The sequence below is a fragment of the Ceratotherium simum genome, chromosome X (genome assembly GCF_057802395.1).
Source record: "Ceratotherium simum simum isolate JZ-2026a chromosome X, ASM5780239v1, whole genome shotgun sequence".
NCBI lineage: Eukaryota > Metazoa > Chordata > Mammalia > Perissodactyla > Rhinocerotidae > Ceratotherium > Ceratotherium simum.
The window spans coordinates 106088608-106104925 of record NC_141940.1 but is presented as its reverse complement, the minus strand read 5'-3'; the positions used below and the strand labels follow the sequence as shown (position 1 = coordinate 106104925).

At 37.9% G+C, this 16318-nt stretch overlaps 1 protein-coding gene across 1 annotated transcript in view; it reads right to left on the bottom strand.

The window, feature by feature from the left end:
• Nucleotides 1-10388, bottom strand: part of LOC147911976 (uncharacterized) — a 123974-nt gene extending 113586 nt beyond the window's left edge. Inside the window, exon 1 of the mRNA XM_087427431.1 lies at nt 10158-10388. Within this exon, the coding sequence (XP_087283557.1) occupies nt 10158-10267 (110 nt within the window). The 5' untranslated portion in view covers nt 10268-10388. The remainder of the gene's footprint in view (nt 1-10157) is intronic.
• Between the last annotated feature and the right edge of the window lie 5930 nt (nt 10389-16318).

Here is a 16318-nt window from a genome sequence, read left to right as displayed (position 1 = left end):
CAGTATAAGGCATTAGTCCGAACTTTCTGTGACAGCTTAGAAAAAGATACATGCCAAGTAAATCATCTCCCCAAAGCCTTCTAAATTTTAAAAAGGTACAGCAATAGAGGTGTTTGAAATAAACAATGCACACTGGGATTACAGCAATGTGACTGTTTGTTAAAGAGGAGATTTCAGACTGAGTAGAATATTGGGGCTGAGGAGAGTGACCTGTGTACAGATACTGGCTCATTACGAAGAGCTGAAATTGTGTTCCTGTTATAAAGGGGCAAGTACAGAACAGCTTGGAAAACTGTTGTGTATACATGTTGCACATGTGTATATGCATAGAATATCAGACACCAGGCCCTATGTTTAAAAAGAAAAGGAGGAGGAGGAAGGGGAAGAGGAGGAAAGGAGAGGAGGAGAAAGAAGGGAGGGAACACATGCCCCCTTTTACATGAAAAAGTATATTTTACCATTTCAAATGATTAACTATATTTATAATATGTTTCTGACATTACTGGCCAATTCTACTTTTTATTATACTTAAACTTTAAACAAGAAACAACTTCCATCCAAACAGAGCTTGCATTGGAGAATTTGAAATACATATTTCTTGTAGTAGTTGCCTGATCCATCTTCTAATGACTTTCCTTTCTATAAAAACTGCCTGGGTGCTGGGAACCTTACCCGCATTTTGTGACCCCAGCTCTTCAGTTATACCTGAATTATCTAGGGGTGAAATTAGGACCAAAACTAGGCCAATCAGATACTTTTTCCCTGGTAATTCCAAGAGGGAAAGAAGGTAGGAATTAGTTGAGTTACACTAATTGAAGTGCTCATATTGATTAGGTCCCTGAACTCTTTCTGCAGAGGTCCACTGGGCTCCTTGGTTTTGCTCTAAGCTTTTCCTGCATCTTGCTAATTAATTATCTTTTATTGGTGATGCTAGCCAGAGTTATTTTCTGTTACTTTCAACCAAAAAATTCAGAATTTGATTCACTTTATATCACTGATACTAAGAACATTTTGTGGCAAAACTGTGGCCTGTGTATAATTTCAAATTATAAAATAACAGAGATACCAAATTATGAGATTTGGTTCAAAGAAATGTATAAAATAAAAGCACATAACACTAAACTGTAAGCGTTTCCAAGAATATAAAATGTTTTGCCTTGGTTCTCTTTGGGAGTTCAACATCTACATATAAGAGAAATCAATGATTGATGGGGAGCCAGTCAAAATTTATTTCAAATATGTTATAACCGAATTTTTTTAGAAGAAAAATCCATCTATTTTGTAATATTAGGATATCAGAATACATTTTTATATTACTTCATATTTTTAAAACCCCTAACCATAACTTATAAGTTAATCCTGACCATGCTGGTTAATACAGTCTCAAATAAGTAATTTCATACAAGCAAACTCAAACACAGAGAAGTGTCCTTAACTTGGGTTTTTAATCAAGATTGTTGCTGAGCCAAGAGAACTCCCCAGCATGCAACTTCTAGGCCTGTGAAATTGGATCTAAATTATAACAGCTTCCTTAGAACTTGACAAATACACTCAGTTAAAATTCAAGGGCATGTAATACCATGGGAGTTACTCGTTCAAATGTATTTTCACATGACCCAACGTGCAAGTTGCTCTCTAAAGAACATGGGGATTGTGAGTCAAGAGCAGATGCAGTGTGTAAGAATTATAGGCACTGCTGTGTCTCTAGCACTGACTTGTTCTCACTTTGAGACAGATACTAACAGACTCTTGTCTATGTATATCCACCATTATGTTAGGGAAGTTACCATAGAGCTCTCTAAAAGAGTTTGCTTCTTTTGTGACTTGGTTTTATGAGCTTTGAAATCAGATAGATAATGGATGGATAGATAGACGTATTGAGATCTAGGTATTTTATTAAATACTTGGACACAACCAAATAACAAGGCTACTGTCCTATCTTTTACCATATATAACTACTTTCACTTTTCTCAGCCTGTGAGGAAAACTTCACTATGTGACAAGTCCAAGTTCTAACTCTAACCATCTTACGTAATTATTGGCTTGACTGTAGGAATTCCAGAATCATCCTTAGACTGACACCCCTTACTCTCCTTATATTCTGTAAAAGCTTTTGCTATGATAATTCTGTATAATATTCAATTCCAAAATCTCATTGGTTCACAAGACACATTTATTTCCTGATCATGGATCTGTAGCTTAGCTGCAATGACTCAGTTCCAGGTAGTGTTCAGGTTCAAGTGATTTATCATCCTGGGACCCAGGGTAAAGGAACATCTCCTAACTATATTGAAGTGTTCTCACGCAGAGTGGGAGTATAACAGGGATGATGGAAACATACAATGCCTCTTAAATCTTCCCTTCAGGACTGCCTCTACTTAAAACTAGCACATTGCCACTCCCCCCACCCCACATTCCATTGGTCAAAGTAAATGATACAGTGAGCCCATCATCAGTGGGGTGGGAAAGTATACTCCTCCTATGATGGGGTGAGGGAGAAGAGTGAAGATTTTCTAAACAATGGTGCAATCTATTACATATTTTCTGCCCAAGACACTCCAGAAACATAATATCCTGCAGATTTTCAGGTGAGGACTGGGAACCACAGACAACTGGCAGATTTGAAACGATACTTTTCAACAAAGGCAAATAAGAAGATTTGGGAAGCTGTGTGAGCTTTGGTGAAGTTATGAAATGTTAAAAATTGAAGTGATCAGCGTACGTGTAAATGACTAAAACCTAGTCTTAGTCTGGTATCTTGATCTACTACCTCCACTCAATTTAATGTTTATTTTCTTCAGCATATAGCAATGGTATCTAACATATCCTAAGGAACAATCCAAACATAATAATTGGAATTCATTTCCTCAAAAGGTGATGCTCTTGTCCTAGGCATCTTTCTCAGAAGTGTGTTAGTTGATAGGACATGCGTACAGAGCTGAAGTTTAGTATGCCATTTATTGGCATTTTTATTTTTCCCTGCTTTAATTAAAGCTTTCATTGATGGTGAAATTATTGGTCCTGGAATGATCCTTGACAATGTCTGAAAAGAACGCTTAAACTCATTGTTATATGGTGCTTTTGCACTGGCTAGCAAGAAAAGAATAGCTATTACATAGCACACGACAACTAAATTTTTATTTGGTAACTGCCACAAGGAATTGAACTCAGAAGATACTAAAATGTCCGTCGAGTCCTAGCTTGCTGACAATTTATCTTTTGCTTTTTTTTTTAATGCAGACTACTACATCTACCACTTCATTATATTTTTTACATATAGATGGAAAAGAAACAATACTGTGCATTATCTCAATTTTGTTAGTAGAATTGTAAAATAGAGTTATTTTCACTTAAACAACAAGGTGGTGTTATTAAATTTTATTTTTTGTCATCATGTACTGTTTTAGTTTTTAATAACAGGTGTTTTTGTTTATTAGTTTGGCTGGGATTTTTTTGTTGTTGTTGTTAGTGCCACAGGGTGCTAATTTCTCCTTTGGTGAGCTTAAAAGGTATTTCCTGGCTCAGAATTAAATTTAAAACTCCATCCAACTTCTAATTCCAAGTATATTATTATTAAATATTTCAGTGAATTTCTCTGAACTCTACATATTGTCTCTTGAGAATGGAACATTCAAAGCAAAGTTAGAGTTTGCTATTGGATTTGTAGTAAAGCAAAGCAGAATGACTATGGTTTAAAAAGATACATGGAACACCACCAAATTAAAAGTGTGAAGCTGCCAACCTCCTGCTCTCCTTTTCAGAAACACGTGCGGCAGGATTAGCTAAGCTACCATCACCTGAGTGGTTTCTTCTAATTAAGGCAGAAGCCCTACAAGGCCACAAATGGCCTTTTCTGTTAGGAAAACAGGAACAGAAAAGCTCCATCATATCTTCAGAACACTGACTGCCTTTGTGTTCCACTAAATTTGTTTGGAACCCCAGTTTTGGAACTCAGCATGACCTGAGAGCTTGCCTGACAAACCTACCCCTTGCTCAGGCTGCCTTGGCTGGTTTTCCTAAGATATATTTAGTCAAAAAGAAAGGCAAGAACGTAAAGTATAAAGTAAGGGGTTCGGGCTGAGATTCTGACATTTCCGCTTTGCATATCCCTTTTTAGCAAACAAGTTGGGGCATGGCTCACAGCTGCAGAATCCAAATGTCTGCCTCAGACGGCTGTTTAATGTATGGGGTATAGAAAACAGATTCTAAGTTTGACTCTTAACTCTGCCAATATGTGATCTTTATCGTGTAACTTATCTGTGCCTCAGAGTCCATGTTAATCGAAGCAATGTATTAATAGTATCCACTTTATAGAGCTGTGATGAGGATTCACTGAAATGATATATAGAGAAAGCATTTCACACAGTGTTCGAGTCATAGTAAGCAGTCAATAGATGATAACTTAGAAAGATTGTTAATTGAAATTTCCTTCCCATCTAGGAAGGAAAAACAAAACACAACAACAAAAATGTTTGTCTCTAAGTTATATATTTCACTTAATGAGAATCAAGTTGGTCAAGGTAAAGGGAGACAAATTATATTCTTGGTTGACCATTCTTTTTCCTTTTAGTATGCTGTTCATAACAACATGAGTGAACTATCTGGAAGGGGTTGCAGCTTGTAGGTGCTTCTATTCTGAAAAACACTGGCAGGACTAGAGCTATGCTGTTTAATAGAAATATTGTGTGAGCCACAGAGACTCACACTACATTTTAAATTACTTAGTAGCCACATTAAAAAGTAAAAAGGAACAGGTGAAGTTTATTTTAATAATATATTTTATTCATTCTAACATATCTAAAATATTATAATTTCATGTAATTCATATAACTCATAAAAATTGAGATATATTTTTTCCCTCTTTAAAATCTAATATGTACTTTCCACTTATAGTACATCTCAATTCTGACCAGCGAGCCACATTGCAAGTGCTCAATAGGCATATATGGCTAACGGCTACCATATTGGACAGCGCAGGAGCGGAGGATGGGTGAGATGAGGCAGAAGACTTGGGGTGAGAAATGGGATATGAGCCTGTCCAGTGATATTCATGTAAATTTTGTGACCAAATACTTGGTAGGCTGACTGATATCAGAGGATCATTTTCAAGGCTACCATTTTCAAGGCCACATTAACCAAAGATTTGGTATGTTTACTAAGAAGACTTGATCATCTTACTAAGACATTGATCAGTTGTAAGGCAGCATTGAGAATGTTTTTTGTTGCCTACTTAATAAAATTGTAACAGGTATAACATTTCCCAACTGCTCACTTTTACCATGAAGGGTCTAATAAAAGGGGAAGACAGTTCCTTCAACATGGTTTATTAAAACTCCATTGTATTCTCTCCTAGCTTTATTTCAGCATTCTATTCAAAACATACCACTGAGGATGGCTTTGTAACTGAGCCTATGTACAATGTGCTGCATATAGGAATATTGATCGGTTTTATCCTGGTCTCTTAAGAATTGCACATTTTATTGTACTAATGCTTCTTACAGTAACTATCGCATTAAATCAGAAGTTTAACATTATGATTCATAAATAGCATGAAACTTGGTACCCATAAATCACAGCACTAAATTGGAAGTTTAAAGTTTAGATTTATAAACTAACATACTAAATCACAACTTTAAAATTTAGGATTCATTAATAAGAACTTTTATATGCATGATGTATAAATCAAAGCACTGTACCTGATTCTTGGAAGTTAATGCATGTAAATCAGAATTCTGAAAGTTAATATTAATAAATCAAGGAAACGCATTTTACTTGGTAAATTTCTTTTTTAATGGAATAGTTCCTACATTACATAATGGACACTATCTTCTGAAAAATATGAATCTCAAAACTTCCTTTGATAGCCATTTCTAGAACACCTTTCTTGTTTTATTTAAGCCCATTTCTTTTATGTGAGCATGGAAATATCTGATACGCATCTTGTTCATAAAAACTCTCATATTCTTGGAAACAGTAATTAAGTCACACTACAGGTTTTCCATTTCTAGGCTAAAAATACCCACAAAACTTAGCCGTCCTCCTTAGGAGTTATTTTCTGCACCTTCGATCATTTTTAACAAGTGTCTACAAGTCCTTTTGAAGGTGACGTGAGCAAACCTGGACAAAATGTTCTTACATGGGTCCTATTAACACAGAGTGTGGTGGATGAATTACTTCTGGACCCTCATATGTCATGCCTGTTTATCACAGTCCATTTATATCTCACAGTCAAAACAACAGGAGCAGATCTGAGTCTCCCATAGTAATGCTGTCATTGTGAGCTCAGAGGGAGAATTGCTTCAATGTCTTCATGCTTAGATACCCGGGACTTCTGAGTAGCCCAAAGAAAACTGGATTCTGTCTTTTCCTCTCCATTAAAATAGCTCTTATTAAAGTTACTAAAGACCACCATGCTGCTGAAGACCAAAAACCATGTTGAGTTCTTATCTCAACATGAATATTCATCAACAGTTGGCACCGTTCTTCCCTACATCATCAGTATCTGTGACACCTCCTTTCTCCTACCTCTCCAGTAGCTCCTTCTAGTCGCCTTTACAGCATCGCCTATCCTAAGACCTCTTAACTTAAATGTTCACATAGTTCTCTCCTTAAGCATCTTATTTTCTCACTCCAAACATCTCACCTTTTCCCACAGGATCCACCACCATTTAGATGTTGATTATTTACAGAGCTATTTTGTAAGAGCAAGAAATATTTACTAGATATTTCTTTCTTGATGTACTACCAGCCTCTCTAAATCTACATGCTCAAAATGGGATTCCTTATTTCTTTTGCCAAAGCAACTTCTCTTTTTTCCATCCTACCACCAATCCTGAAGTCTAATCAGCTAAGACTTTTCTGAGATTTCTTACATCCATTACACTCCTACAGCCACTGTTTTAGTTTAGGTCCCATTAATTCTTCTTTGGACTGTTCTGTAGTTTCCTAACTGCTACTTAGCATTCCAGAATGGAAATCTGATCATATAACTCCCTTGTTTAGACATTTCCACTTCCATTCCATGCTTCTTATATAGATGGTCCTTCTTATAGATGGTCCTGATGATGCATCTGCTTCTACCTTCTCAATTCTATCTCTGCCTCCCATCATATTCTACACTTTAAATGAGTGATTCTCAATCTGGGGAATTTTGCACTCCCCAGGAAATTTGCAGGGAACATTTGGCAATGTCTGAAGACATTTTTGGTTGTCCCTACTAGGGGTGGTGGTGCTACTGGCATCTAGTGGCTAGAGGCCACGGATGTTGCTAAACATCCTTCAGTGTACAGGATAGGCCCCCACAACAAATAATTATCCAGTCTCAAATGTCAATAGTGCAGAGGTTCAGGAACCCTGCTTTAGACAAACTAAGTATGCATATTTCACCAAGAGAATGGAACTGCCATGTGGATCTGAGCCTTTAAATATGCCGTATATATGCTGTGTCCTTTGGCTGAAATGCCCTTTTCTCATTTACACTCAGGCCCAGTAATCTTCATCCTGCAAGCCCCAGTTCAATGTCTCCTCTGTGAAGGGGTTTGCTCCTCCTTCCAAGCATCAGTGACCTACCAACACGGTTTTGTGGAAGTAACATGCATGAAATTCAGAGTCAGAATGACATTGGTTTGAAATATGACTCCACCTTACTACTGGTGTGTAGTTGGGCAAATTAACCTCTTTGAATCCCAGCTCCTTCTTCTGAGAATTATGAGTAGAAAATACCAAACCCACAAGTTTAATCATCAGGATTTAATCAGATATTGATGCAAAGGAAATTTGTCACCCCACTGACCACTAATATTAACTTGGCTGGTTTTACAGGTTATCACCTACACAGTCAGTGAAAAGGAAGGATCATCTCACATAAAGAATGTACATTCTCCTATAAAGGGAATACAAATAACTGGGATCTCCAACTAGACCCTCCTAAGATGCTTTCAAGGTCTATTTGCAGGTAAATATAAAACAAGAGAACTAATAGCAAAATGTGTCTAATATCTGGCATAAGCTGCACTTGGATAATTGGGTTGTTCCAGCAAAGGAACTGTATGGATACACTTACTTTTGGAAATATGCTAGTTTATGCGGGTTATATAATGAAACATAAGAATTTGCAGTTCACTTGGAAACACAGGACTAGAATTCAAAAATAAGGAGAAAATAGAACATTATAGCTTATAATCAACTAGTAAAATGATAGCACAGAAAAGTACTATACACTTTTCTATACAATTTTTTTAAGTAGTGAAAAGGTAGTACTTGCAACTAGTGTTTGAAATGGAATATAGTGTAGCCATCATTATGTATGTAGTGTGTGTGTGTGTGTGTGTGTGTATTTCCACTTTTTCCTTTCTTCTCCAAAAGACTTCTTTTTCAGCTAATTTTTTAGCATGGAAAATGTAATATGCACACTCTAGAGCATTCTTATTTACCAGGGTTACAAATATTTGAAATAATTCTCAACAATGTGATCATGATTAATTCTTCCACTGGCGCTCCCACAACAAATGTTTACTTGAGAATTTTTTGAAGCTGTTTTTTTTAAACTTGTGATGAATTCAACATTACAGTAAGCAGAGCCATCCTGTCTGCTGTAATGCTCTTGCATCATCCAGGCTATTCCCAGAGGAAATAATGGGTGAAAGGAAAACGAAGTAAAAGATAACTTATATCAGATCTACTGTAAAAGGCTTTTCTGACATCAAGGGCATATGCAGATTTCCTTGATAGCCTGACTCCATGTGATTTAGTTTAGTAATTTTCTTATTTCCCATTACTTATTTTCTCTAAGTAACTTGACATCTGAATATATACTTTTATACAAAAAAATTACACATAGTATGAGGGAATACAGCATTGATACCATTTTGAACATATCACAAGGCATGCTTCTTGAGAGTCAAATAACATATTTGTGATTCTGAGAGAATCATTTGTTATAAAATTTGAAGAAGGATTAATTCTCATATATAGCTACTTTTTATTTTATATCAATTCAGTAATGAAACTTTAAAACGTGTAATATTATGTGAAAATGTCTGAAGCTGATTTTTATCTTTAAATGGCATTTATTATTACCAAATGAGAAAAAATTAAAACAATTTTCCCCCTGGAGATTTATGTCACTTAATAGAATCATATAGTCCAGAAAGCATCTCAAAATATAAATTTATATGCTTCAATATAAATTTATAAACAGCTTGTATGCCATAAACATTTAAAAATGAAAGGTGAATTGTAATCTAGGAGAAGAAATTAAACATAAGGACAAATGAACGGTTACTAGTTTAATACATAAGTGTTCGCGCAAACAGAAATGGGAAAAAATTACATTTGTAGAAATATTGTAAGGGGATATGAATAGGTAATTCAAAAAGAAACAAAATACAGATGGTCAATAATGTAAAAATAGTCTTAAGTTTACCAGTTATTAAATAAATTATAATCAAAGCAATGAAATAATTTATATACCTTCCGTATGGTTCCTTTTTTTAATGCAATGTTACTACCCAATATTGATGGGAATGTGAATAAAAGGGAGTGATAATTTTATATAGTTCTGGTTAGCATATAAATTAGTATAACTTTCTAGGGAGAAATTTGTCTTTAAAATGGTCATATCTTTTGACATAGAAAGTTCCTAGGGAGAGGCGGAGTCAAGATGGCGGCGTAGGCAGACTCTGAACTCACCTCCTCCCGTGGACACAGCCAATTTACAACGACTCGTGGAAAAATTACCCCTGAGACAGAACTGAAAACTGGATAAGAGGAACTCCTGCAACAACGGACAATCCTAACTGGGGTAGAAGAGGCAGAGACTCCCTTCTAAAGAGGAAAAACGCCACCTTCACAAGCCGCCAGCTTCACGGCCGCCGGGAGCAGCTCACAGGTACGCAGCCTCCCTGGAGGCGCGGGGCCCTGAGCCGGGGAGCGCCCCCGCTGTGGGCATTTTGTGGACCCAGCACAATCGAGACCAGCGGCATAATGTCTGACTTTGCCTGCTACTAAAGCATTGGGTAGCACCCCCAGAAAACCCGGTTCACAAAGAAACTAAAACTGGCTCTTAAAGGGCCCGCGCACAAACTCACCCGTTCCAGAAAGCATCCTAAAATCACCAGAAAGAAAGGTGCACAGTGCTTCGGTGACAAGAGACTCACCTAATAGGCCCTGAGTGCATCTCGGTGAGGGGTGAGACCTCTCCAGGGACTGGGACATTGGCGCCGGCCATTGTTGTGGCCTGGTGTGAGCGTGCTGACACAGACACCATTGGAGTTCTCCCTGAGACCTGCTAGCCCAGGGTCTGCTCCACCCGCTAGAGCACGGATTTAATCCAGCTCAGCCAGGGCAGGCAGCCCACCCTAGAGACTGGCCCCACCCAACAACAAGCCCTCAGGCAACGTGTGGGCCTGCATAGATTGGTGACTGGATTCTCTGCAGCCTGGCAACTGAGCTGACTTGAGCGGGGCAGGGTGTGCACAAGGAGCGGGTGGAGAGTGTGGGGTGGTGGCGGAGTGTGTGGGGCTCCCGCCGTGGAGAGACTGGGTCCACTTGGGGAGGTCGGGGCGCTCACATGGGGCAGGACTGTGTTGACTGTGTGTGTGGACCTGTGGGCAACAGGGCTTGTCAGCTGCAGAAGACTTGTGCTTCTCAAAGACCCACATAGGAGGTTTGCCCCACCTACCAAAGCCTGAAACAATTGGGTGCTCCTGTGCCTAAGGGCAGCCCCACCCAGCTGCAATCCTCAGAGAGCTGACAAGAGACCTAATAGGCTAGAGGTTTACGGCAATTGTAAGGCCCTGAGCCTAACAACCTGCCACGGTGGGGGCCTACTCACTTAAAAGAAATACTGCAACACAAATGTGGTATTAGAACTTGCAGCCAACTGTGCTGGGGCTCCCCACAGCTGATAAAGAGACTGAAGGGCCCACAACAACTACAAGCAGCTGAGCATTACAACAGCTGGCCAGGAGCATAACTCAGCCTCCCTGGGCGCCTATAGGGAGAGCTAACAGGCCACAATAGAAGGACACACGTAGCCCACATAGGGGCCACCCCTGGAACATTGAGAAGTGAGGGAAGCACACTGGAAGCCTCCTAAGGCATCACTTACATAAGGTCACCTATCCAAGAGCAGGAGACGTAGCTGACCTACCTAATACATAGACACAAGCACAGGGAAAGAGGCAAAATGAGGAGGCAAAAGAATACATTCCAAGTAAGGGAACAGGACAAAACCCCAGAAAAGGAACTAAGTGAAACAGAAATGAGCAACCTACCCGACAGAAAGTTCAAACTAAGAGTGTTAAGGATGCTCACTGATCTGGGGAGAAGAATAGATGAACTCAGTGAGAATGTCAACAAAGAAATGGAAGATATAAAAAAGAACCAATCAGAAATGAAGAATACAATACTGGAAATGAAAAATTCATTAGAGGGACTCAAAAGCAGAGTAGAGGATACAGAAGAACGGATCTGTGAGCTGGAAGAAAGACTAGAAGAAATTACCCAAGGTGAACAGGTAAAAGAGAAAAGAATTAAAAAGAGTGAGGACAGTCTAAGGGACCTCTGGGACAACATCAAGCGCACTAACATCCGTGTTATAGGTGTCCCGGAAGGAGAAGAGTGAGACAAGGGGGCAGAGAATCTATTTCAAGAAATAATAGATGAAAACTTCCCTAACCTAAGGAAGGAAACAGACATCCAGGTACAGGAGGCACAGAGAGCCCCAAACAAGATAAACCCAAAGAGGCCCACACCAAGACACATCATAATCAAAATGTCCAGAATTAAAGATAAAGAGAGAATCCTAAAAGCCGCAAGAGAATGTCAAGTTACATACAAAGGAAACCCCATAAGGCTATCAGCTGACTTCTCAGCAGAAACCTTACAGGCTAGAAGAGAATGGCACGATATATTTAAAGTGCTAAAAGGAAAAAACTTACAGCCAAGAATACTCTACCCGGCAAGGTTATCGCTCAAAATGGAAGGAGAGATCAAAATCTTCCCAGATAAGCAAAAATTAAAGGAGTTTGTCACCAAGAAACCAGTGTTACAAGAAATGTTAAAGGGACTGATTTAAGGGGAAAAGAGAAGACCACAAATAGGAAAAATTATCTATTTCCACGATTAGAACGTAATGGATACAAATGCACAAAAAAGAGGTTGGATATGATATCAAAAACATAAAAGGAGGGAGGAGGGTAGTTAAAGAGTACAGCTTTCAGACAGAGGTCAAACTAAAGTGACCATCAATTCTGTATAGAAGAAGTAAGGAACAGAGAAGGACTACTAAAACACTGAGGGAAAAAAAAAAAAAGTTAAACAATGGCAGTAAGTACATACTTATCAATAGCTACTTTAAACGTCAATGGACTAAATGCTCCAATTAAAAGGCATAGGGTGGCTGACTGGATAAAAAAACAAGACCCATATATATGCTGCATACAAGAGACACACTTCACACCTAAAGACACTCAGAAACTGAAAGTGAAGGGATGGAAAAAGATACTCCACGCAAATGGCAATGAAAAGAAAGCTGGGGTAGCAGTACTCATATCAGACAAAATAGACTTTAAAACAAAAACTGTAAAACGAGACAAAGAAGGGCATTACATAATGATCAAGGGAACAATCCAACAAGAGGATATAACACTTGTAAATATCTACGCACCCAATGTAGGTGCACCTAAATATATAAAGAAATTATTAACAGACATAAAAACAGAAATAGACAGTAACACAATAATAGTAGGGGACTTTAACACTCCACTTACACCAACGGATAGATCATCCAAACAGAAGATCAATAAGGAAACATTGGCCTTAAACGACACACTAGAACAGATGGACCTAGTAGATATATACAGAGCATTCCATCCAAAAACCGAAGAATACACGTTCTTTTCAAATGCACATGGAACATTCTCCAGGATTGATCACATATTAGGCCACAAAACAAGTCTCCATATATTTAAGAAGATTGAAATAACACCAAGCATCTTTTCTGACCACAACGGTATGAAACTAGAAATCAACTATATGAAGAAAATCAGAAAAGCCACAAATACATGGAGATTAAACAAAATGCTACTGAACAACGATTGGGTTAACGAAGAAATCAAAGAAGAAATCAAAAAATACCTGGAGACAAATGAAAATGAAAATACGACATGCCAGAATTTATGGGATACAGCAAAAACGGTTCTAAGAGGGAAGTTTATAGCAATACAGGCCTATCTCAACAAACAAGAAAAATCTCAAATAAACAATCTAACAATGCACCTAAAGGAACTGGAAAAAGAAGAACAAACAAAGCCCAAAATCAGTAGAAGAAGGGAAATAATAAAAATCAGAGCAGAAATAAATGAAATAGAGACCCAAAAAACAATAGAAAAAATTAATAAAACCAAGAGCTGGTTCTTTGAAAAGATCAACAAAATAGACAAACCTTTAGCTAGACTCACCAAGAAAAAGAGAGAAGGCACAAATAAGTAAAATCAGAAATGAAAGAGGAGAGGTTACAACAGACACCTCAGAAATACAAAAGATTATCAGAGAATACTATGAAAAACTATATGCCAACCAATTCGACAATCTGGAAGAAATGGATAAATTCTTAGAATCATACAACCTTCCAAAACTGGATCAAGAAGAAGTAGAGAATTTGAATAGACCAATCACCAGTAAGGAGATCGAAACAGTAATCAAAAACCTCCCCAAAAATAAAAGTCCAGGACCAGACGGCTTCCCTGGTGAATTCTACCAAACATTCAAAGAAGACTTAATACCTATCCTTCTCAAACTCTTCCAAAAATTGAGGAGGGGGAAGCTCCTAACTCATTCTACGAAGCTGACATTACCCTGATACCAATACCAGACAAGGACAACACAAAAAAAGAAAATTACAGGCCAATATCACTGATGAACATCGATGCGAAAATCCTCAACAAAATACTAGCAAATCGCATACAACAATACGTTGAAAAGATTATACACCATGATCAAGTGGGATTTATTCCAGGGATGCAGGGATGGTTTAACATTCGCAAATCAATCAACGTAATACACCACATTAATAAAATGAAGAACAAAAATCACATGATCATCTCAATAGATGCAGAGAAAGCATTTGACAAGATACAGCATCCATTTATGATAAAAACTCTGAATAAAATGGGTATAGAAGGAAGGAACCTCAACATAATAAAGACCATATATGAGAAACCCACAGCTAACATCATCCTCAATGGTGAAAAACTGAAAGCTATCCCTCTAAGAACAGGAACCAGACAAGGATGCCCACTGTCACCACTCCTATTTAACATAGTATTGGAAGTCCTAGCCAGAGCAATCAGGCAAGAGAAAGAAATAAAAGGGATCCAAATTGGAAAGGAAGAAGTGAAACTGTCACTATTTGCAGATGACATGATTTTATATATAGAAAACCCTAAAGAATCCACCAGAAAACTTTTAGAAGTAATAAACGAATATGGGAAAGTTGCAGGATACAAAATCAACATACAAAAATCAGTTGCATTTCTGTACACTAACAACGAAGTAGCAGAAAGAGAAATTAAGAATACCATCCCATTTACAATTGCAACAAAAAGAATAAAATACCTAGGAATAAACTTAACCAAAGAGGTGAAAGATCTGTACACCGAAAACTATAAAACATTTCTGAAAGAAATTGAAGACACAAAGAAATGGAAAGATATTCCGTGCTCTTGGATTGGAAGAATTAACTTAGTTAAGATGTCCATACTTCCTAAAGCCATCTATAGATTCAATGCAATACCTATCAAAGTTCCAACAACATTTTTCACAGAAATAGAACAAAGAATCCTAAAATTTATATGGAACAACAAAAGACCCCGAATAGCTAAAGGAATCCTGAGAAAAAAGAACAAAGCTGGAGGTATCACACTCCCTGATTTCAAAATATACTACAAAGCTATAGTAACCAAAACAGCATGGTACTGGCACAAAAACAGACACACAGATCAATGGAATAGAATCGAAAGCCCAGAAATAAACCCACACATCTATGGACAGCTAATCTTTGACAAAGGAGCCAAGAACATACAATGGGGAAAAGAAAGTCTCTTCAACAAATGGTGTTGGGAAAACTGGATAGCCACATGCAAAAAAATGAAAGTAGACCCTTACCTTACACCATACACAAAAATTAACTCCAAATGGATTAAAGACTTGAATGTAAGACCTGAAACTGTGAAAGTTCTAGAAGAAAACATAGGCAGTACGCTCTTCGACATCGGTCTTAGCAACATCTTTTCAAACACCACGTCTGACCGGGCAAGAGAAACAATAGAAAAAATAAACAAATGGGACTACATCAAACTAAAAACCTTCTGCACAGCAAAGGAAACCATCAACAAAAAGAAAAGACAACCTAACAATTGGGAGAAGATATTTGCAAACCATAAATCTGATAAGGGCTTAATCTCCAAAATATATAAAGAACTCATGCATCTCAACAACAAAAAAACTACCAACTCAATTAAAAAATGGGCAAAAGACCTGAACAGACATTTCTCCAAAGAAGATATACAGATGGCCAACAGACACATGAAAAGATGTTCAAAATCACTAACTATCAGGGAAATGCAAATCAAAACTACAATGAAATATCACCTCACACCCGTCAGAATGGCTATAATTAACAAGACAGGAAACAACATGTGTTGGAGAGGTTGTGGAGAGAAGGGAACTCTCATACACTGCTGGTGGGAGTGCAAACTGGTGCAGCCACTATGGAAAACAGTATGGAGATTCCTCAAAAAATCAAGGATAGAACTACCATATGATCCAGCTATTCCACTGCTGGGTATTTATCCAAAGAACTTGAAAACACCAATTTGCAAAGGTACATGCACCCCTGTGTTCATTGCAGCCTTATTCACGATAGCCAAGACTTGGAAGCAACCTAAGTGCCCATCAAGGGACGAATGGATAAAGAAGCTTTGGTATATATACACAATGGAATACTACTCAGCCATAAGAAACGATGAAATCCAGCCATTTGTGACAACATGGATGGACATTGAGGGTATAATGCAAAGTGAAATAAGTCAGAGGGAGAAGGTCAAATACCGTATGATTTCCTTCATTAAGTAGTAGATAATAACAAGAATAAACAAACACATAGGGACAGAGATTGGATTGGTGGTTACCAGAGGGGAAGGGGGGAGGGAGGAGGGTGAAAGGGATAATTCGGTACATGTGTGTGGTGATGGGTTGTAATTAGTATTTTGGTGGTGAACATGATGTAGTCCATGCAGAAATAGAAGTACAATGA